General features: G+C 55.9%; 1 protein-coding gene across 6 annotated transcripts; it reads right to left on the bottom strand.

Moving 5' to 3' along the window:
• Positions 1-3,031: 3,031 nt before the first annotated feature.
• Lipe (lipase E, hormone sensitive type) lies at positions 3,032-22,293 on the bottom strand. 6 transcript variants are annotated; one of them, XM_013125988.3, is made up of 10 exons: positions 21,179-22,293; positions 11,609-12,144; positions 8,908-8,998; positions 8,654-8,799; positions 8,261-8,446; positions 7,860-8,151; positions 6,934-7,161; positions 6,637-6,813; positions 3,897-4,336; positions 3,032-3,557 (listed from the first exon to the last, which is right to left on the bottom strand). In XM_013125988.3, the coding sequence occupies exons 1-10, from the start codon at positions 22,101-22,103 to the stop codon at positions 3,351-3,353; spliced, it is 3,228 nt and encodes a 1,075-aa protein (XP_012981442.1). In that variant the 5' UTR covers positions 22,104-22,293; the 3' UTR covers positions 3,032-3,350. The 6 variants fall into 6 exon arrangements, with proteins under 6 accessions (XP_012981442.1, XP_005087121.1, XP_012981444.1 ...); XM_005087064.4 differs by lacking the exon at positions 21,179-22,293 and adding an exon at positions 19,516-19,786; XM_013125990.3 differs by lacking the exon at positions 21,179-22,293 and adding an exon at positions 19,078-19,204.
• Positions 22,294-22,936: the final 643 nt, after the last annotated feature.

Genomic DNA, 22,936 nt, shown 5'->3' with positions numbered 1-22,936 from the left:
TGGAAACACCTCCAGGTACCAGAGGCCATTCCGACCACGCCCTCAGCAGCCTGAGCTCTCTCCAGAGGACCTGACACTCCCTATGGGTGCTTTCCTGAATGGGCGGGGCCGCAGCTCATGTTGGACAGCGATAGGCTCTGAAAGACGTCATTCTCCGCTAGTTTCGGCCAATCTGCCAATAGACAGGGAACCTGCCTCGTAGGGATCGGGTCGGTTCGGCTAAAGGATGACGGGGTTCCCAAGGAAACCAGCTCTTCAGGTTGGTCCGGGTAAGTCCTATCCAGAATGACCAGCACTGGGGTTCTGGACATAGCTTGCAGAGGAGGAGATGAGGGAGGGAGGGCTCTGTTGGAGAAACTGAGTTCAGGGATGAGCAGCCTCAGAAATGCACCCATCGACTCGATCTTCCTTGCCTGTCCTGCGCATCCGTTCATCGCTTCCTGCTGTCATGGGTTCACTCACGGCTCTCTCTCGCATTGTCACCCACTTGACGCTCACGCACTCGCCCACTCATTGCTTAAACGTTTCCCAGGCTTCTGGTGTGCCGGGCCTGATGCCGGAGACTGGTGATCCAGATGAATCAGACCTGGGTCCTGCCCTCAAGGAAGCTCGGGTCAGAGGGGAGGACAGGCATTGATGGTCAAGGGCGTGAACGGGTGGGGAGGCACAGGAATCTTTTTTGGGGGGTTGGCATGATCAGAAAAGAATTTCCCGAGGAGCCACTGGCACTGGCGCTTGGAAGAGCGCTAGGTGGCAGCAGAGGTTGCGAGAGGCTTTCAGCCTGTGTGTGTTTAGGTGTCCAAATTAGACCCATGCTGTCCCCGTAGCCACCAGGGGAGCTGTGAGGCTGGAAGAGGGCGAGGAAGTGGGCGCGAACCAGAGTGAGGAGCTTTAACTTCGTGTGTGCGCGCGTGCGTGTGTAAGTGGGGAGCCACTGAGTGCGTTAGTGCCACGGCAAGGGGCAGAGCAGGGACCAGAGCGGGAGGCGTGAGACTGGAATTTCCACCAGTGGACCACAAGGTGGCGCTCTCCAGCGCCTAGGGAGAAGACGATGGAGCCTGGATCTGAAGGGATAAGACATAAGACGGGAGGGAGGCCAGAGGCAGAATGTGTGGTGGGTGGGCTGTGGGGACAACGGGGTCTCCAGGATGAGACCCAGGGCAGCTGTTCATCTAGGGAGCCATATGTGATGAGCTAGGAGCAGGATGGAGGTGTGTTCGGTGCATGGATATTTGTATCCCTTTTGGGGATTCTAGGTTGACGGGTTTGTTGTTTTCCAGGGTCTCTGGACCGCAGTTTGGGGCCAGCCTGGGCTACATAATGAACTCACTATTCACTATGTAGCCCAGAGGGGCCTCAAACGGATGGTAGTCCTGCTTCAGCCTCCAAGCACTGGGATTCCAGGTGTGAGCCTGGATTTCCACGGCAGGTATTTCTGTTGTTTTTTGAGACAGGGTTTCTCTGTGTATCCTTGGCTGTTCTGGGATTTGCTATGTAGACCAGGCTGGTCTTGAACTCAGAGATCTGCCTGCCTGTGCCTCCTAAGTGCTGGGATTGAAGGCGTGTGCCACCAACGCCCGGTGGTTTTGATTCAAAGTTACCTGAGTAAATTAGGGTCCTTGAGGTAGGAGCTACCCTATCCTTTAAGAAACCCATTGTGGCTCTGTGTCTGTCTCTCCCGTCTTCTCTGCTCCCCACCCCATCCTGTGGTCCCTAGCTCGTCCCTTCAGTGTCTGCAGACGCGTGGGGCTCACTGGTCCAGCCCCGTATCCTCCACCACCTCTTCAGCATTAGGATGCCAACCTCCCAAGACTCCTGGCAAGTCTGTGACATCACATGCTTGTTACATGGGTGAGGCCCCAGGATAGCATTTCAGCCTGTCACGAACCACTCCCTCCTTCCGGAAACTTCCTTTACAGCCTCCTGTCTCCTGCCTTACTTCCTCTCTAGCTGACCCCCAGAGCATTCCAACAGGGGCCTCTCATGACCATTCCTCTATCGTGGGTCACATGAGTCTGTTCTGGCCCCCTCCCCTCTCCAGTCTCCCGGATGGAGTAATCTCGGAGCATGCCCTCCCCGGTGTCCTCACGGGTCCTTGTCCATGTGTCTCCGCTAGACCTCGGAGTCATGCTTGTTATAGTCCAGTCCCTACCTTGGCTGTCTTGTGTTTGCAACCTCGTTGCTGGCTCTGGGACGCTCCCTACCCTCACGGCCTCTACCCCAGCCCAGGCCTGGCCTTAACTTGTCCCCAAATCTGTCCTTTGCCTCTAGGGCTCCAGTCCATCTCCAATGCTCTTCAGTGCCCTGACCCTCACGAGGATCCTAGCTGCCCTATGGCCATAGCTCAGATCATAATCCAGGCCCCCAGACCATTCCCTACTTTACATATGCTGTTCTGCTATGGAGGAAGCCTTGGCCACTACTTACTGTCATCATGGTTCTCTGCCTAACAACTTTGTGCTATAATTTTTTTATTACATGTGTGTTTTGTCTGCATGTATGTCTGTGTACCATATCCTGGTGCCCTCGGAGGCCCTGGGACTAGAGTTGCATTTATGAGCTCCCATGTGGGTCCCCTGGAAGAGCTCTTAAGGCCAAGACCATTTCTTCTCTGACCATCCTAGCAGACTCCCTGAACCTAAATCAGCAGCCCCAGGGGCAGGCCTTGGGTTTAAGTGGTTTCGCTAAACCCAGGGCCTCCCAAGCTTTAAAGATGATCCCGGGCAGGCACAACTTGCATCTTAGGTGGTTTGGGTTGTGAGCAAAGCTCCGGTCCTGGCGGACATATCCATCCTAGTTTCCCCTTTCTCAGCCGCTTGAACCCAGTGCTGCCACCTGCTGGGCAATCACATCCCCCCCCCTTTTTTTTTTGGTTTTATAAGACAGGGTTAGTCTGTATTGTTTTGGAGGCTGTCGAACCAGCCGGCCTCGAACTCACAGAGATCCACCTGCCTCTGCCTCCCGAGTGCTGGGATTAAAGGCGTGCGCCACAAACGCCCAGTCACATTCCCTATTTTTAAAAAGGCCTAACTAATTAAATAGTTTTTATTTACAAAAGACAAAAGCGACTAGCCGTGGCCGGTCACAGCAGCAGTAGAAGGCAGTGGTAGAGTGAAGGTCCAGCTGTCTCGGTGACAGGTGTGTGCGCGTCCCCCTCCCCCAGGCTCAGCTTTCGATCCCCGCCCAGCCCCACTTACGGTCCCAAATTAAGGCACAGCCCGCCCCCTTCCGCCCAGCCCAACCTGGAGGGCCGGATGGGCCTCGAGCCCGCCCGGGAGCGCACTCATCACGGAGGCCGGCGCAGATGGGAGCAAGAGGTCTTTTAGTGCCGCCCCCCGCCCTGGCTCAGGTCAGCGTGCGGCCGGCGGGGTGAGGACGAGCCGGATGCGCTGCACGCACAACTCCGCGGCCTGCCGGGTCTCGCGGCACAGCGCCGCCAGGCTCAGGAAGCCGTGCGGCAGGTCTTCCACCACGTTCAGCGTCACGGGCTGGCCCAGGTCGCGCAGTCTCCGCGCGAACATGACCGAGTCGTCCAGCATGGGGTCCAGGGCACACGCCTGGAGAGAGTGGGGGCCAGGGCAGGAGGGAGCGGGAAGCACGATGACACGGATGTGGAGGGAGGGGAGGGGGGCAGAGGCGGGGAAATGGGGAGTTGGGGAGACAGTGGGCGGAAGGAACAGGCGGAGGAGTGGGAGACAGGAAGTTAGGTTAACGGAATCCCCGGTCTTCACCTAGCCTTGCCCCAATCTATTCCACCCGCCCTAGCCTCCTGCCCAATAAAAATGCAAGACAACAGACTCCCCGGTCTGGCTAGCTGCGCAGCCCTCGCTAGGTCTTTTCCCCAGGGAAAGCCCACCGCCACCCTCCAGTGGCACCCTGCCAGGCCGTGTTCTCACCACAAGGTGCACAGGCGGCAGGGTCTTCAGCATGCTGTCGGGGGCCAGCAAAGGAGACATGAAGGGGTTCTTGACGATGGGTGACGAGTAGAGGGGTATGTGGAGGATACCCTGACTTGATCGTCTGGGGTGGAAACCCTCGGGGAACGCAGCGCGCACGCGGGGGCTTCTGCCCAAGCTGCCCACATCATCTTTGCTTTCAGTCTCTTCCTGGGAATTCTCGGGCCGCAGAAAAAAGTTGACATCAGAGGGTGTGGAGGGGCCAAGGGTCTCCATCGACAGCGACATCTCCGGGGTGTCTGACGTCTCTGAGTTGTCCTTAGAGTTCAAGTCCTTTATCGTCAGGGTCTTCAGGGTATCTGTGCCTAGCAAGCCCTCTGGCTGGGCCAGGGCTGCCTCAGACACACTCCTGCGCATGGTCTCCGTGGGGCGCACGGCCTCTAGAGGAAGGGCGGACACAGGCTGTCTGAGGCCAGAAGATAAGCCTGGCTGCGAGCAGGGTGTGAGGGGAGCAGGTAGGGTAGGGCAGTAGGACAGTAATCTTTGCAGGGAGGTCCAGGGCATTTCCCCCCTCCCAGACCCTAGGGTGGTGGTGGTGGTGGTGTGTCCTGGATTGCAGTTTTGGAAGGCTGGTAGTTTTGGAGGCGAGGCTGTGGTGTAGGGCAGGGCGTGCATATATAAAGATTGGGAAGTGCAGATCAGCTGACTTCCGGGAGCTCCCATCTTTCCCTCTGTATAAATGATACATAACTTAGCTTATGAGTTATAAGAATATGAGAACTCAAGAGGGCTAAGACAGACAGGGTTAGCTGTCATTTCCGCCTTTGGGATGAGGATGTATGTATCAGGATTTTTTTGTGTGTCTGTAGCTGGGGGTAGAGCCCACGCCAGCTCCCAGTCCCTCACAGAGGATCCACTGCAGAGCTGGTGTTTACATCCCTGGGCTGGTGGCGTTAAGGTCTGACTGCCGGGCAGCATGCCCTGCTGCCGTTGCCTCTGGGCTCCCCAGCAGGAGGCTCGGCCAGCCTATGACCCCTTGACAGAAGGGCATGCACAAGGTCACACAGCTGGGCAGCAACACGTCTCCCAGGTGCGACTCTCCCAGACAGCTGGCATCTATAGTCCCCGACCTGCACTCCAAGATGTCTTCCATGCCTGTTTATCCCTTTCCACTGAGCAGCCAGGCCAGCAAGTGCCCAGATGATGTTAATTTAATTGGATCTTACTACTCACTGTTTTAGGACTTACACTGTTTCATTTCTAACAGTGTAGCCCCGGCTTGCCCAAAATGGGATCCTCCTGCCTCAGGGCTGCAGCACTGCACAAGCTCCCACACTCCAGATCCTACAACTTGCCTTTCTCAAACACGAAATGCAGACCAATGTAAGAAGAATCACTTGGGTTCTGTGTGACCCGGAGTCACTGGGACAAAACTGCAGACGTGGGACATGGGATTCTAGTGTCTTCCAAGAGCGCCTGTGTGCCGGGCACTGTGTTGGCATTTAACACAATGGGTGTAGTAGTCCTCACTATGACCAAACAAGGCAGATATCTTTGCCCATTTCACAGAGGGACAGACTAAACGTTGTAGATGCTGATATTTGTCCATTAACCCAGCAGCCAATTAGGCACTGATGGAATCAGAATCTGGGCTGGAGTGTGTGCCTTCAGGGTCACCTTTTGGGGACCTTTTTCCTACAGAGAACCTCACTTCCAGGGCTCAATGGTCCCTTGCCTCAAATTCAATTCCCTTTTAGTGTGTGTGTGTGTGTATCTGCATTTACCTGAAGATTCAAACATTAGACTCTTAAAAGTAAAACACACGTGAATTTAATAATCCTCTCTGTGGTTGGTGTGAGTGTGTGTATGTGTGTGTGTGTGTGTGTGTGTGTGTGTACACCAGCGATCACCCTCAGGTGTTGTTCTTCAGGGAACTACCCGCTTTGGGTTTGTCCACATCTCTATTTATTTAGTGTGTGGGTGTGCATGCGTGAGCTCAGAGGACGATCTATAAGAATAGGTCCTTGCCTTCCACCATTTGGACCCTGGGGACTGAACTCAGGTCAGCTTGCAGCAGGTACAGAGTCATGCCCCCAGCCCCCATGGTGTTTTCTGAGTCAGGGTCTTGCACTGACCCCAGAGCTCCCCGCTTTTGCCCAGACTTGCATTATAGCAAGTCCCGGGGGCTCGCCTACTCTGCCCACCCGGTATCGCGTGCACCACCATGCCTGGCTTTTGTATGGGTTTTGGGGATCCACACTCAGGTTCTCACGCTTGCACAGCAAGCTCTGTGCCTTCTGACTCATTTCCCCAGCCCCCTGAAGACTGGTCTTATTGTTGTTGAGACAGGGTCTCTCTTCATGACCTTCGCTAGCCTGGAATGGGAACTTGCTATGTAAATCAGGCTGGCCTCGAACTCACAGAGATCTTGTTTCTGCTTCCCAAGTGCCAGGACTAAAGGTGTGCACCACTAAATCTGGCCATGAAGAGAGGGTTTTTTTTTGTTTGTTTTTTGTTTCCCTTTGGCAGTTCCTGGGATTGTGAGATCCCAGTGAGTCTGGAAATTTACAGGATGGCATCTGCTGGGTAAAACCGAGGGCTTGGCTTATTGTAGGGCCAAGGACAGGGCAAGCCAGGAAAGGTACCTGTAGCCCCATGCGTCCTGGGGCTAATGCTGTGCTGAGGTGTCTGTCTAGGCTGTCCTGGCTGGCATGGTGCCTTGGAACAAGCTCCAACTCACCTGCTGTGGGCACTGAGGTCTTTTGGGGCTTGCGTCCACTTAGCTCCAGGAAGGAGTTGAGCCACGAGGAGGCGCCCAGGCGGAGGTCCCTGAGGAAGAGGGACGTGTCCCTCTGCACCAGCCCCATCATGCCCAGGGCCTTCTGGTCTGAGTCAGAGTGATCCTCTGTCTCTGTACCTGCAGAGCGCATGTGGGAGGCTGAGTTGGTCTCTTTCTGGGTGCAGCCCTCACGCCCAGAACTTGGGGTCTCTGAGGCATTCCGGCATCCAGCTGCCATGCTGGGGGCTTGGCCCTTACCTGAGTAGGCACTGACACACTTAGAGAGGACGCTCAGCGGTAGGAGTGGGTCCATGAGGCTCAGAAGACGAGAGGGAGAGGCGGAGGGCTGCAGGGTGGTGACTGGATAGGCTGCCATGATGCCATCTGGCACCCTGACTCCGTAGGCTGCCGCCCGAAGGGACACAGTGACGCAGAGGTTGCCGCCTGCGCTGTCCCCTGCAAGGCATACCCGCTCTCCTGTTGAACCTGGTTGGGGGAGAAGGGTCCACTCACAGCCCGGCACGACCTGGGACAGCTGGGCTGTCAGGTGGGGCGTGTCATCTCTGAGATCAAGCACAATGCTCTTTTAGTTACTGGCAAGAAGCAGCACGGATTTGGACCCCGCGTGGCAGGTAGGGGTCAGAGGAAAAAGCACTCGGGAAGCTGGGGCGTCCCGGGGGCAGCAGCAAGGGCAGCTGGTGTGAAAGGGAGGTCAAGGGCGGTTTCCCAAGGCAGGCACATCAGAAGTTGGGGAACCAGCCGGGCGTTGGTGGTGCATGCCTTTAATCCCAGCACTCGGGAGGCAGAGGCAGGAGGATCTCTGTGAGTTCGAGGCCGGGCTGGACCGATAGCCTCCAAAACAATACAGAGAAACCCTGTCTTGTAAAAACAATAACAAAAAAAAAAAAAAGGAGAGCGGGAGGTGGGCAGCTGCGAGGAAAGGAGGGACCAGAAATGAAGGCTGGACTAGGAATCAGGAGGCAGGAGATGGACGATGGGCATTGTGCTAGCCCACAGCAGGGAGGAGCAGAACAGGGAAGGTGGGCTGGGCAGAGCGGGGCTGAGGCTTGAGGATTCGAGGACTTAGGGACTTGGTGCCTCTGCAGGATGGGCAGGGTTGAAGAAGGGTGACCAGGGCAAGGTGGGTGGTGGTGGGGACCTGTGAAAGAGAGAACCGGCCTCACCGAGCAGGGCACAATGCTTGACAGCCCAGCAGTAGGCGAAAAAACACTCCTCCAGCGCTCGGGGGAAGGGGGCCTCGGGGGCCAGGGAGTAGTCGATGGAGAAGATGGGAACTCCTAGCTCCTGGGCCCAGGTCTTGAGGTAGGGTTCATGGGATTTGGAGGTCTGTGCCACAAAGCCACCACCGTGGATGTGGACTACTAGGGCCCGTGAGCGGGGTGCTTGCTGGGGCCGTGGGCGCAGCTCCAGGCGTGGGCCCTCAGACTTTACCAGGCTGTTGAGCATCTTGCTGTCCTAGTGTGAAGAAGGGAGCGTGGTCTGTCAGGGCCTTCTTCCACCGCAGAGGGTGGGCTTGGGGCTTCAGGGGGCTGCGCTGGCGCTGCAGCAGCTTCCGGGAGCCTACCTGTCCTTCCCGCAGGTCATAGGAGATGAGCCTGGCGAGCACAGGCCCTGGGCCCGTGTGCGCCATGGGAGGTGAGATGGTGACTGTGAGCTTGGGGTCAGAGGTCAGTGGCATCTCAAAGGCGTCGGGTGGCAGGCTGAGCAGGCGGCTAACCCTCACGGTGGTTGATGCCATGTTAGCCAGGGACTAGGGAGGGAACAGAAGGGAAGGCTAAGGAAGGGCTTTGGGGGTGGCGGGGACACATACCACGGTCTTCCTCTCCCTGGCCCAGCCTTTCCCGGATGCGCCATCCCTGGGCCCCTGTAGTGACCCGCTGAGGCTTCACTGGATGCCTGGAACTCATAATCTCCATCTGTAAGCATGCTGGGGGCTCTCCCCCGCTCCCGAGCTCACCGACAACACCTCGATCTCAGTGATGTTCCAGAAGGCTTTCCAGAAGTGCACGTCCAGGTTCTGGATGATCCGTTCAAACTCAGCCCCACGCAACTCTGGGTCTATGGCGAATCGGCCACCGGTGAAGAGGGAACTGGCGGTCACACCTGGGGGTCAGGAGGGGTGTCAGGGAGTCCTGGAGGAGACCAGGCTGCTTGGCTGGGTCAGGAAAGGGGGACAGGAGAGGATGCGGGTAGGGCCCAACCATCACTCACTGAGGCCTGTCTCCTTGCGTTTATAGTGTTCCCCGAAGGACACCAGTCCAATGGAGAGAGTCTGCAGGAACGGCCGGATGGCAGGCGTGAACTGCGAAGGGATGCCAGTGTCACCCAACCACCCAGGACCAGATGTGGGTGGGGCACAAGATGGGAGCAGGCGCATACATTTAGCAAGCTTTTAACGCCACCCTGTGGTGTGCTGTGGCATCGCCCTGGGCCCTTTCACGGACCCGGTGTCTGTCCTCAAAGGGAGAGGAGATGCTGAGCAGATTAAGACGTGTGCAGGGTGATGTCTAAGTCAACTGATGCTTTGCAGGAAGGTGCTAGGTGGATGGGCTGCAGTGATGACCACGGGCCAGGCTACCTGGCCAGGCCTGGGAGCAGGGATCATTCCCAGGAAGCTGAAGATGCAGTGCCGCGCATGGGCAGCAAGGGAAAGGCGGCATACTGAAGGGAGCAAGGGACAGAGAACACCGCGGTGTGCTGCAGCAGAGCGAGCCGGGGAACAGGCAAGGGAGGTCTGAGAGGCCGAGAAGGATCTTCCAGGGTCCCGGCCGGGGACTGGGTTTCATGTGGAGCATCTGGAAGGCTGCAAACTGGGGGTCAGACTGCACAGAAACTTCCTGAGGTCAGAAACTCCTGGGGGCTGGGCACAGGGCAACTGAAAGCCAGAAATGGGGAAATGAGCCAGGTCAGGTAGAGAACCTGGGGAGATCAGCTGAGGCCTAGACAAGGGAGACACATGGCAGGTGGCAGAAAGGGGACAGACAGGAAGACAGTGAGAGCAGTAGAGGGGACTCAGCCTCGGGAGGCCAAGACAAGGAGTTAGCAGAGTCCCTGTGCACTCAATAAACGGTTCCTCAGCATGCTGGGTTTTGGAGGGGCAGGGGCCGCGCAGCATCTGAGACCTGGGCCTCTGCCTTCCTGGAAGTTGACATTTTGGAGGACGATGCAGCCTTGCACCTCACAGAACTTGCGTCCTCAGGAGCTGGCAGGAAGCCCAGCTGTGCTCCTGGCCAGGGACCCAGTAGGCCAAAGAGCACAGGAGCTCCTGGCCTTTGTGGCTAGGACACTGACTCAGGCAGCCTGGAATTTCTTCCTTTCCAGTGCTGATGCCAGAGCAGGCGAGCAGGGAGGCGGCTGGTTCTGCTGCCGGGTCAGGGTTCGCAGGTTTAGTCTGGGTGAGGGGAGAGCCCCAGAAATAACCGTGTCGGGTTGCCCAGGACCAGGAGTGGTAGACAGAGGCAGGGGAGCTGAGGGAGGCTCATCTCATCTCTCCGGGAAGTGAGAGGAGGCCTCGCAAGGGCGCGTAGGACTAAAGCCTCACACAGCTCGGGAGTCAATGCTGAGGTTCCTGGTTACAGCTGGTTGGGGCTGCCTGGAGCTAGCATGATCCCAGACAGGGCCAACACGGGCCTCTGTTCCAATTTTAGTTTTCTATGTCCCCAGTTTTCTAGGCCCCCAGTCATTGGTTTATTTATTTTTGAGACAGGGTCTTCCTATGTAGCCTTGGCTTGCCTGGGACATATATTGTGGCTCAAGGCAGCCTACATCTCTAAGTAATCCTCCTGCTTCAGCCTCCTGAGGGCATTGGGCTGCCTCACTTTCTGTGTGGTGACAGGCTGCATCTCTCTGAGGTAGTTTGGGGTGGGCAAAAAGCAGGAGAAGGCCCATGGCCAGGGTCAGAATGTCTTGTTCAGGGAAGAGACTGACAACAACCAGGTCTTCGTTGTCACCAACTCTGATGGGCGTGTTGGTCCTGTTCTGAAGGCTGTCTAGAAATCATGTGTTTTTTTATAGCAACGAAGCCTGGGTACCATGTGACATCTGTGAACTGGCACCTCCTTCCCCCCTGTCCAGAGTCTCAGTGCACACGGCAGGGGGTAGGAGCACTCACACGGAATGGACCTCTGAAATCAGTACTGATAACCTTCCCATAGGGCTCAGAGTCAACACATCTCAGGGGCTACAGAAGAGAGAGGCTGGGGGGACACTCAGTGTAGTGCTCACCTACTCCTCGTGAGGCTCTAGGTTCAACCTGCAACACTTAGAGGAAGAAGGAGCAGATGCACCCCCCTCAAGAGCCCCCTTTGCTGAGGACTGAAGCTCTGGCCTCCTGCATGTTTGACCAGGGTTTCACCACCGAGCTGCAGCTTCTCGTTACTTTTGAGACAGGGTCTCCCTAAGTCACCAAGGTTGGCCTTCATCTCACTCTGTAAGCTCAGCCAGGCCTTGGACTTGCAATCCTCCTGCCTCAGCTGCCTGAGCAGCAGCGATGTAACAGGCCTGAGGTACCAGCTCCAGCTGGTGAGGAGGCTTCTGGTACATGGTAGATCTAGTCGTGGGTCATGAGCTGGAGACCCCCAGAGTCCGGCTCTGACTGAGCTCCTGCCGACTCTCCCTGCCGATCTGTGGTCTGATCCCCAAATCCAGTAATTCTGATCACTGTGCTTAGGCTACTTCAAGGACTCGTTACCACCCACCAGTGCCTTCACCGTGAATCCAGAGGGGCAAGAACTCACCTGGAGTTGGGCGGTGGTGGCGCACGCCTTTAATCCCAGCACTCGGGAGGCAGAGGCAGGAGGATCTCTGTGAGTTCGAGGCCGGGCTGGACCGATAGCCTCCAAAACAATACAGAGAAACCCTGTCTCGTAAAAACAATAACAAAAAAAAAAAAAAACAAAAACAAAAAACTCACCTGGAAGCCCAGGCAGCGGCCGTAGAAGCAGCCTTTATGTAGCGTGACATACTCTCGCAGGAAGTCAGCGGTGAGCCCTTCATCCCCCTCAAAGAAGAGCACCCCTGGTCGGTTGATAGCCAGCAGGCGCTGGGCGTAGTAGGCCAGGGCACGGAGCTGGGTGAGAGCAGCCAGGTAGGCCTCCAGTTCCGCTAGGTTGTGGCTGGCACGGAAAAAGATACTCCGGCGGTTGGAGGCCACATAGCGGGATTTGTGGAGTAGGTGTGCTAGGCAGCACCGGGCTGTGTGCACCAAGCTACGGTATCCATTGGCTGGAGTCTCTGTGTCCAGGTCAAAATGGTGTGCCACACCCAGCAGGTGGCCTAGGGTTGGCTCCAGCCCTAGTGCCTGTTCTCGAATACCTGCAAAGACATTGGACAGCCGCCGAGCTGTCTCTCCTGGACCCTGGCTTGAGAAGAAAGCCATGTTGTCTTCTGTGAGTGTCACCAGCGACTGCGTCATTGTGCGGAGATCCATGCTGTGTGAGAATGCAGAGGCTGCGGGAAGATGGAAGGTCTGCGGTCACCCTCGCCCTGTCTGATGGGAAGATCCGCGGTCACCCTCGCCCTGTCTGATGGGAAGATCCGCAGTCACCCTCGCCCTGTCTGATGGGAAGGTCTGCGGTCACCCTCGCTCTGTCTGGTCCAGGAGTCCAGGCCCTACCCCTCTTCCCTCAGGCCAAACATTCAAACCATCCTTGCTTAGATCCAGGAGTGCAAAGTAGTAGCCCCTCCTTCCTTAGGCTCAGGTGTCTATTCCAAACCTCCTGGAGACCCAGGGGTCCTCCATTATCTTCTCTCTCACACCTAGGATTTTATCTCCTTGGCTTCCAGAAGTCTGGGGCCTCAGCTTCTTTCTGCCTAGCAGCTGAGTTGAAGCCCTCAGACCGAGCAGCCCCTTCCCTTCCTGGATGTAGGAGTCCAGTCTCCTGAGCCCCAGAGAACCTTGTTCACTGGTGCTGCTCTCTACCCCAGAAGCTGGCCCACCTTCTTCCTTCCAGGTATTCAAGGGTGAACTCTATCTTTGTTTACTCTCTTTAGACTTATCCCTTTTGGTCCGGGAAATCTGGATGGCCAGTATTCCCTTTCTCAAGATCCACTCGTTCAAGCCCCATTCCAAGTCTGCTCCTCAGTCTCCTGGCGCTGCCTGCCCACAAGCCCTTCCCTTTTAACAGTGGTTGGAAATGTAAAACAAGCCATTACTATCGCCTGGGATGTCCCTCCTTCCACACCTAGCCCTCCTTCTGAGCTCCATCCAGAACTGCAGCATTTCTGCGTCACTCCAGCCTGCCTGTAGAATTCCCTCCAAACTCCAGCTCCTTCTCCGTGGACTCCCAGACTCGGCGTCCCTTCTCTAGATGGTTGCCTGGCTTTCAGATTTGCCCACCTACCTTAGAGTGCATGGTCCCGCTCTGCTGCCCGAGACAGCGGTTCAGAAGCTAATACTGATCACCAGGCAAACCCATGCTGAGGTTTGATCCCAAAGACCCAGAATGCCTTGGTTCAGCTCTCTACTATCGCCAGCATCCTCTTTTACAGGAGGGGAAATTGAGGCTCAGTAAGAAGCTGGAGGTTGTGTGGATAACGGCAGAGCCCACTTAAACCTCGCTTTCTAGGTCCAGAGTTCCCACATGTGTAGCGCTCCTCCTAGGACTCTCCAAGTTCAACTTCTGTCTGTCCGTCAGGACTTAGCTTGAGCTCTGCTCGGCTTCTCTCACTCAGGGTGCTCTCTGATCTTCCTCCAGAGTCTGCGTTCTCCTTAGGCCTCCCTGCTATTTAGCACTTCTTAGATAAGTCGCCCTAGACCCTTTGGTGGGGTTAGTGTCACAACCTTCTCAAGTTATCCTTTCCCTCCGGAAGCCCTGCCTGGCTCCTGGGTTCACAAGCCCCTCGCGCCCTTCTCCCTTCCAGACCCTGGGCTCTCGGGCAGTAGCCATTTCTGTGTCTCAGCTGGCCCTGCACTCACCCTCCCTGGCCTCTTCGGACTGGAGCTCCCCAAGCTGGCACAGCAGGTCTGTGGCTAGTGCCAGTAGCAGCCTGGGGCGATAAACTGGGGGAGGGACCAGCCCGGTCAGGGTGTGGCCATTTGATTCATCTCCCATCCAGAATGCATAGTGAGAATCACATGTCTTCAACAGAGCCCAGAGTTCAACTCCTTACCCCTCCTGCCTGCTTGCTTCTCCAGCTCAACAGAGTCCTTATGGCCGTCCTCCTCCTTAGAAGCCTCAGGTTCCAGTCCCCCGCCCCTCCTTGCTTAGACCCAGCAGCCCATGACCCAGCAGCCCATGGCCCAGAAGTCCCAGACTTCATCCTGAACACACTGTCCCCTCTCACCCAGCCAAGCTGCCCTCCCTCTCCCCCAAGTGGATTCAGAGAGCCAAGGCTCAATGATGCCAGTTCCCACCCCCTAGACTGGCCCTGGCACAGATGTCCCCAGCTGTTAGGGAAAAGGCCAACCCTGCCTCTTCCTCCTGGGAGGACAAAAGCCGATTAAGAGCAGTACTAAACTCAGCAAGGGGCCCGAGTCTAAGGCCCTGCTGGGTGGTACTCCGACACGGACATCCTCAGTTTACCCCCTAGTTCCACAGCTCACGCTGCTGCCACGGTCAGCTCCATGTTCCGTACGGGGAGAGCAAGGCTCGGGAACCTTGCGGGGTCTTTCTCATGATCCTTGTCGGGTCAGCTCTCCCTCTCCCTCAGCCCTCAACTGGAGGAGGTGCTCCCTCCCTCGCTCCTTCCCATCTCTAAAGTGCACACTCACTTCCCCCCAAGGCTTATTTCTACCCTCGCATACACACAAGTTTGCGGTCATCCCTGGTTTCCACATCTCTCTCCTCTAGGGCAGAAACAGCTTTCTAGGGAGGTGTAAGGCTCATAAAATGGAGTATGACTATTTAGGAAGAACACAAAATTACAAATACAAAAAATCAGGTGTCAGGCTTTTGAGAAAGCCTGTTGTGAGAGGCCCTGGGGTGTCAGCAACACTTGTTGGACTGTGGGTGACTCCTCAGGCTGTCCCTGGACTGTCATGTCGATGAAGGCCTAGCACATGGCAGCGAATCTGTGAGGGAGGAGGGCATGGAGGGTAGGGTGAGGACCAAAGGCAATGGCCGGGAACCGGGGAGGGAGCTGCACCTTCCCAGGACCAGCAAACAGACAGACTCAGGGACCAGAGTCTCAGGCCCAGGTAAGTTAAGCAGCAGCCGGGGTGGGATGTGGCCCAGGTCACTTGTTGGGTAAGTGCTGGGGCGGCTTTCTCATCTGGGAGTGGAACCCAGATGCTCCCGTGCGCTACTAGTGAGTTCAACCCCCGGCCCAGGGAGGTTTGCATGTCTACGCATGGTTCATTCTGTGGGTGCACTCAGCTCAGCCGTGTGGGGTGGTGTGTCTGGCTCGTTCTCATTGCAGTCCGTGTTTGACTTCCCAAGTCATAGCATTTGCTCTGTCTCCCCATGAGATGCTGGGCACCCCGAGGCCAGGGCCTTGTCTGTTGCGTTCAGCTCTTGGCCAGTGCAGTTTCCCACTTTCTAACCCTGGCTTCGTCTTCTCCCACACTGGGCACCTTGTGTCTGCCGCAGTCCCCCTTGCCGTGACTGTCCTCCCACCCGACATGGGGAGCACTTCTGAGAGAACACGTGACTTGGATGAAGCAGTAGGGAGAGGGCTGGATCCCCAAGCCCTTGTGACTGTAGGGCCTGCTCTTTGGCCCACTCATGGCCGCTCCCTGAAGACGGGGCTGGCTAGAGCCAGGAGGAAGGGATATTGAGATTGCCAGAAGCCTAGGCAGAGGGCACTGGGGTAAGGGCATACCCAACGGGACCATGGGTGAGCGTGGCAGGAATGGGGCAAAAGGCAGGGCTGAGGGGGGCATGGCAGTGGGGGAAGGGGCACCCAGAAAGCTAGGCTTCAGCTCTTTGTCCTGGGAGACCCTTTCCCCGTTTGGTGCTGGGAATCAAACGTGTACACGCTAGACAGATGTTCCGCCATTGAACCATGCTCCCAGCTCCTGCAGCCCTTTGCCCCGAGAAGCCGCTTGTCAGAGTATCAGGCCTGGACTTTGGTTCCTGGGGATGTATCGGGCAATATATGTCCATGTTTCTTGATACGGCTGAAGGGATTTGTGTCTGCATGCAAGTGTCATGACCTGTGTGTTTCTTGGGAGTGTATGCTTTTGTCTTGGATTTTCAGCTTGTATGGGGGGGGCGTGCTCATGTTTTTATGGACCCATATACTTGGGGGTGCAGCTCAGTTGGTGGAGTGCCTGCCTACCTTGCACAAAGCCTGGATGTGGTCCCTAGTATCCTATAGAGCAAGTGTGGGGTGCACACTTGTAATCCCAGCTCTATGGTGGTGAGGGAAGAGGATCTGAGGTTCAAGGTCATCTTGGACTACACATGAGTTCAAAGCCAGTCTGGGATATATGTGTCTCCAAGACAAAAAAATAAACAAGAATAAAACAACAAGAATCTATAAACACGCGTGGGTGTGTCATGGAGTCTACGTGTGTTGATAACAGAACTCACTATTTGCTCCGGTAGAGACTTAAGGAGTTATCTTGTCCATCTCCCTCACCTATGCCCATCTCAGCCATCACTCCGTCCTGTCCACCCGTGTCCTAGGAACCTGGGAAACGAGCACGCCCCCACCCCCCTTCCCCCTGCACTATAGCACCCTCACTCGGCATGTCCCACCCACCTCCCCCCTGCACTACAGCACCCTCACTTGGCATGTCCCCACCCCCTCCCCCCTGCACTATAACACCCTCACTTGGCATGTCCCCACCCCCCTTCCCCCTGCACCACAACACCCTCACTTGGCATGCCCCCACCCCCCTTCCCCCTGCACTACAACACCCTCACTTGGCATGCCCCCACCCCCTCCCCCCTGCTGCACTACAATAGGATCACTTGGATGACTGTGAGGCTCTCCACTTGGATGACTGTGAGGCTCTCTGTGTGCCTCTATAAGTCTGTTTCCTGCAACGCTCCAGTAGGGCCGTCTGAGAACATAAGGCTCATCACTCCCTTCCAGCCCTTCAATACTTCCCTGCCTTCCTCTCAGGATAAAGTCTCAATCTTGGACGTGGCCTCCCAACCTACAGCCCACCCTGCCTGCCCAGATTCCTGGCACCAGCCTCCCTCCAACCGGGAGCAGTCTCTGCATTCCAGCATCAAGGTTTTTTTTTTGTGTTTTTGAGACAGGGTTTCTCTGTGTAGCCCTGACTGTCCTAGAACTCGCTCTGTAGACCAGGCTGGCCTTGAACTCAGAGATCCACCTGCCTCTGCCTCCTGAGTGCTGGGATTACAGGCGTGTGCCACGGTCTCCCGCTAGCATCAGGGTTTGGCCCATGCTGTTTTCTGTTTTCCCTGCCTCCCCTGTTCAGTGGTTAATGGCTGCCTATCCAGGAGTCTGACGTTACCCCCTTGGGAAAGCTTTCCATGGTCACTTTCTCAGGGTTTTGAGGACAGGATACATTTTCTCATGTATTCCAGGATGGCCTCACACTAAGTGGTCAAGGATGACCTTAAATGTCTTCTGCTCCTCCGCCTCCACCGATCGACTTCTGGTCGTGGGCGCCTGCTGCCATGCCTAGCTGGTGTGGTCCTGGAGACAGACCCTCGGGCTTTGTGCAAGCTGGACAGCAGCAACCCCAGCTCTGGGGTCTTCCTCTTATTGCATTTATCACATTGACTTGTGTACAACAGTTTAAAAGGGTGGGTGGGAGAGGTTGACAGAGTGTCACTCTGTAGCAGTCTCGACTGGCCTGCAATCCACTACAGTCCAGGCTTGTCTTGAACTAATGGTGATCCCCCTGCCTCAGGCGTCCCCAGCACAGGGATCAGAGTTGTGTGCCACATGCCTGGCAAATGACAATAGTCTTTTTTTGGTTTTTCGAGACAGGGTTTCTCTGTGGTTTTGGAGGCTGTCCTGGAACTCGCTCTGTAGACCAGGCTGGTCTCGAACTCACAGGTGGCTGCCTCTGCCTCCCGAGTGCTGGGATTACAGGCGTGTGCCACCACCGCCTGGCGACAATAGTCTTATTAATATCTGTGTCCCCAGCTCTATTGAGTCTATCCTGCTAGGCACAGAATGCCTAGATGTTGAGTGAATGTCCGGAGATTAAATCTTTGTGACTAGAGCCATTTAGATCCAGAATTAAGGTTGGGGCATACAGAAGTTTTCAACGCACTCACTGCCTGCCCTGACAAGGCTGAAGGTGTCTCTTTGCCTTCACTGGCCAGGTGAGGAAGCCCAGCTCTGGCCGAGAGCCCCGCGTGTCGTCATTTGGGAAATGGGCTGATGATAATGACAGCTGTCTCACCCAGTTACTGGCAAGATCTCAAGGATACAAGACTGCTCCAGCCAGTCAGGATACCCTTGGGGCAGGGGTGGGATCAGATTCACAGGTCTGAGGCCTGGCACCAGGAAGGGCCTCAGGAAATGACAAGCAATTCGTGCCTTTGTGAGTAGGCCTGACCGGGCCCTGTGCAAGGAGCCTTACTCAAGCAGATTCCTTCCACTCGTCAGGACAGTAGGGCAGTCTGGCTATTAATAGCCCCTTGTCATGCCTCATACATGCCTCCACTTACCAGTCTAATAAATATTTGAATGTACATGTGTTTGGCATTCTAGGTAAACAAGGCAGACACAAACCCGTTCTTAGGGAGCCAGTGTTTAGTAGAGACAGACAGTACCCACACCCACCTCTCCGGGCTTGTTGTGTGTCAAGGGAAGGGAGTCTGTTGTCTATTACTTCACAGATCATCGCAGTTTGCTGAGACCAAAATCTATGTCTCTAAGACACAGGTCCCAAACTGTATCTTTGCTGTGGAGACAGGAAACTCTTCTGCCTCCAGCCCGAGTCCAACCTGTCTGGGCCGGTATATGTACTCTATTGCTGACCGTTGACTGTAATGTACCCTGGCCTACCAAGGGAGGTAGGGGGACTGATGAATTTGGGGTTACTGGGGCTGGGGAGCCATGCGGGTTTTTGGATTTCATTTTTGCCTGCACGGGAATCCCTCTGGGACAAGAGGTTGCATGAGGAGGCTGCATGGTGGCACACTTGCTAGCTAACCAGGCCCTAGGTTTGTTTGGCCGTAAGCAGCGCCACAAAACAGGTAAGACTGATAACCTAGCCAGGACTTAGTGCCGGCTCCGACTGGGCCTCGCAACATCTTTGGCTGGTCTGCCACTGTTTCTCTAGCCTTCTAGGTCCAGGGAAGCTAGACAGTAGCCATTAGGCCTCCCCTCTCCCTAAGGAAGGTGCAAAGCCAACGTAAAAGCTCTATTGTGGAAGTCGTGAGAACCAGGAGCTTCAAGCCCAGTGTCACTGGGCTGATTGCCAACGAGCAAACGGGAAGACTGACTGGCCGTGGAAGAAGGGGCTGTGAGGAGCTTTTTCCAGTTACCCGTGCCCCTCCCACCTACCTTTCACACATCTATACCGGTTTCTCTTTCGGCAAAAGCGGCTAAAATCCTTCCCCATTATCCTCTTAAGAGTGCAGAAGACATGAAAAATCGACGTTTGAACCATTTCCCAGGCTGAAAAAACTAAGAGCGCAACTGTTGCTCCTGCTCACACAGAGAATAACGAACCCGAGCGGGAACCCGATCTATTCCGACCGACTCGTATTCCGACACTTCTCCCAACACCGCTCTGGCATAGCCGGTAGTCCTTACGTCTGGATGGGACATTCACATCACCCCCTTCTAATAATGGCTGTCTCCGCCCCCCGACGCAGGGCGGCAGTGGGTCAGTCCACGGATCGCCCCCAAACCCCCCGTCGTGGAAATGGGTCAGTCCACCCCGTCCCCCGGGACCCCGCAGGATGTGCGGACTTTCTCCCGAAGCTGCTACCGGCTCACCTTTGACCTTGCCTTTCCGCCACCGCCTGCGACTGCGCTTCTTCGACTCTTCTTTGGCCTGCACGGAGGCCTGGGCCCCCACGGTCCCCGATTCCACCGCTGGCTCCATCAATTCTTTCCCAGTCCCCGCGCGGGGCTCAATTCCAGCATCCGAGTCCCTCCCATAGCTCGAGTCAATCCTCGTTACACACCACCGCCCGGCCCCCCAAACCGTCCAATCCCGGGCTGGCTCCTCGCTAGGCCCCGCCTTTCACGGGTGGGCCCGAAGGCCTTGCCCCGCCCACTCGCTCAGGTTAAAGGAACCGCAGCCAGCCACGGCGAACGACAACAAAAATGCAACCCCGGAGGCGGCGAGAAAAGTGTCCTCAGAGCAGGGATAGTGAGGAGGGGCGCCAGAGGCACCCCGACAGTCATCCCGGGCGTCTCAGGCGCGGGCAGGCGCCGAGCCTCGCCGCCCCATTCACCTTCTCGTGAACTCGGCCCGCCCACCTGCCCGCGGAGCCGCAAGAAGCAGCGGGGGGCGGGCCAGGCCTTCGGGCCACCTAGGCGTGGGCGGGGCCGGCCTGGGGGCGGGGCCGCGCTGGGGATCCGTTAGGCAAGCCCCGCCTTTTTTCTCCGTTCCCCCCGCCCCCGTCGCTTGTTCTCCCCATGCTTTTGAGACTCGGGGAGCCCCCCGCGGAGCCTCGGCTGCTCCCCTCAGATCTCTCTGCCCCTCTCTGCATCAAAGGGGCGGAGGCGATTGGGTGGGGGGAGAGAAGGACGTGCTGCGCCTGCCCAGCAGGGCCGGCGCTCCCTCGAGGGAGCCCGCGTGCCCGGGAAAAAGGCGGGAAACGGAGGCGGAGGCCCCAGGCTCGCGTCTGCGCACGGGGGCGGCGGCTCCCCGGCGCCCTCCTCCGCCGCTCCTGGGTTGGCGCGTGCCAGGGGCATCTGGAACCAGGCGCTGGGTGGTTTCCCGCCTCACCGGGATTAGGAAACCTCGACTTTCTCACGGAGCGACAGCACTGTCCCGAGAAGCAGCTCGGGCTTTTGGGCTCCCGGAGGTGATCGGCCACCATTGCCCGCTCTCAGGACCGTGACCTTCCCGCAGGGCGGGCACCTGCCGCGCTGTTTCTACTCATTCAGCCTCGACTTTGCCCCAGCCCTACCCAGGCCCCTCTCCCCAGCTTCCATGCGCCATCAGCCATCCCATGGCACCGAGCCCCCCGGGCAAGCTGTGAACGCCCGGATGTTGAGCTCTGTCTACACCGCTCCAAAAGGTAAGCCGCCCCCGCCCACAGCTAATTAATTAATTATTTCCGACTCATATGAATGAATGCTCGTAGGTTTTTACCTGACTCTTGAGTTAGGGCTCTTTCCTGTTTCAATCTGATTTTCTACAAATCCTAGTGTTTTTTTTTTTTTTGGGTGGGGGGCAGCCTGGTGTAAAGGGAGAAAACCTTGCTTTCAGTCCTGTGTTTGCTGTTTCCAAACTGCAGGGCCTTGTGCAAAAACCCTTCATTTTTATGCCTCAGCATCCTTCTCTACAGACTGGGGGTTTGTTGCTCTTCATTTCACAGGATTGTTGAAAGATGACCCGAGCTTTATAACCCCACATACAAAAAAAATTTCTTGCCACGAATAAGTGACTGGCCCTGGAAGGTTCCAGTCTTCCAGGTTCACTCACCTGTGTCCCAGTAGTGTTTGTGGTTCTGGAGGCTGGTTTTCATCCCATGTGGTGTTTTCCCGCCATATCCGGGCATCTTTTCACAATCAGGTTTCTTCTTGAAGGGTAGTGGCATTCCCAGAATCACCGTTCCACTCTTTGGCTCTGGAAGGCTTGACTTTGAAGATGAACTCAAATGTTCCTCTGTGTCAGACTCTGTAATCCAGTCAAAAAATGTCTTCCACTCCTGGGCTGTCCGATGTATGGATAACTCATGCAGTCTTGTTAAAAGCCCGGATTCCGTCAAAGATCCCTGCTTGGATTTGACTTCATGGACGGGAGGAGTTTGCTGGGTTGTCGGGGCTGTCTGTTCAGGTCTCTCTTGGGATGGAGAGTAAATTTGGGTAGAGGATTTCTGCTGGGGTCCAGGTCCAGCCTGGGCTGTAGGTGTAGCCTCCATTTCACCTGGGGCTTGAAGTGGTTCTGCAGGTCCAGATCCTGGCATCCACACGTGGTCTTCTGTGAGTTGTGGGTCCTGTTGAGTTGTAGACACTTTTTCTGCCTCTGGTCCCCAATGGGAGGTGGCTTCTTGTTGATCCAAGTGCACTTTCTGGACGGGAGATGGTTGCTGGGGCGCGGGGGAGGCTAATGGGGCAAGGACTTGTTGGAGCAGAGGAGATTTTTGTGGGACTCTAGGTTCCTGCTGGCATTCAACTCCATGTTGGGCAATGGGCTCTTGCAGGAGACTTTGCTTCTGTGGGGTTCCAAATTCCTGCAGCATCTTTGATCCTGGATGGTCTGTGAGGTTTGTTTCTGGCCCCGGGTCTGGCTGGACTATGGGTCTCTGCTGAGTCTCAGGTTTCCATTCTGGCCTAGATACTGAGGTAGAATCTGGCTCCGCAGTTGGTATTTCCCTCCTGAAAGAAGTTGGTCTCCTAGGCTTCATCCCTCTGCCTCTACCCCTCAGGCTTGCCTCTTCACAGATCTTTCATGATGGCACCTCCCTTTGGGCTCTAATCCTTCGTCCTGGCATTCCTGGTCTTCCTTTAGAGCTGGCCTGTGGGTTTATCACTGCGCCCCCTCCCTCCCCTCGCTCCTGGCCAAGTGGTCACTGGTGCCTCTTACTTGGGGAGAGGGATTAGGACTAAGGAGGAGGCTTAGTGCCCAGTACTGTCTTACAGGAAGGGAGGGGCTTGCCCTCTTGTGTCACAAATAGTGCCCCACCCCATTCACCACTCAGCTAAAATGACCAATCATAAGACATCTTAATTTAGTCTTTCATTTCATCTGGGGTGATTCCAGATGAGCTGGAGGAGTGCTCTCTGCCCACAGAGATGGGAATCTCATGTAGCTCAGGCTGGCCTCAAACTCCTGACCCTCTTGTCTCCATTTCCCAAGTTCTGTGACCACAGGTGGGTACCACCATAGTTCAGTATTTCCCTGCTCCCGATACCAGAAGAACACCTGAGGAGTCTCTATACTTAAATAATAGTTTCCTCTTCATTAATTCTTACAGCTAGTTTCCAGTTGATCATTTTATACTCATGCTAAAAAGTATATTTTTATAGGTCAAAGCCCTTTTGAATTTAGGCTGAGATCCTTCATACCGTCTTTATAGCCTTGAACTGTGTTTCTGCATTTATATCTCTTTATTGCATAGAAACCCACAGAATGCAGTAATAATGATGGGGATGATGATGATAGGAATCATAAACACCAGACTGTCTAGATGCTAAGAAACCACAATTCCTATCTGAGTAAGTGCTTTATCTGTCTTCT

The sequence above is a fragment of the Mesocricetus auratus genome, unplaced genomic scaffold (assembly GCF_017639785.1).
Source record: "Mesocricetus auratus isolate SY011 unplaced genomic scaffold, BCM_Maur_2.0 Super-Scaffold_100038, whole genome shotgun sequence".
Classification (NCBI taxonomy): domain Eukaryota; kingdom Metazoa; phylum Chordata; class Mammalia; order Rodentia; family Cricetidae; genus Mesocricetus; species Mesocricetus auratus.
The sequence above is the reverse complement of the archived record's forward strand: the minus strand, read 5'-3'. Positions and strand labels throughout refer to the sequence as shown.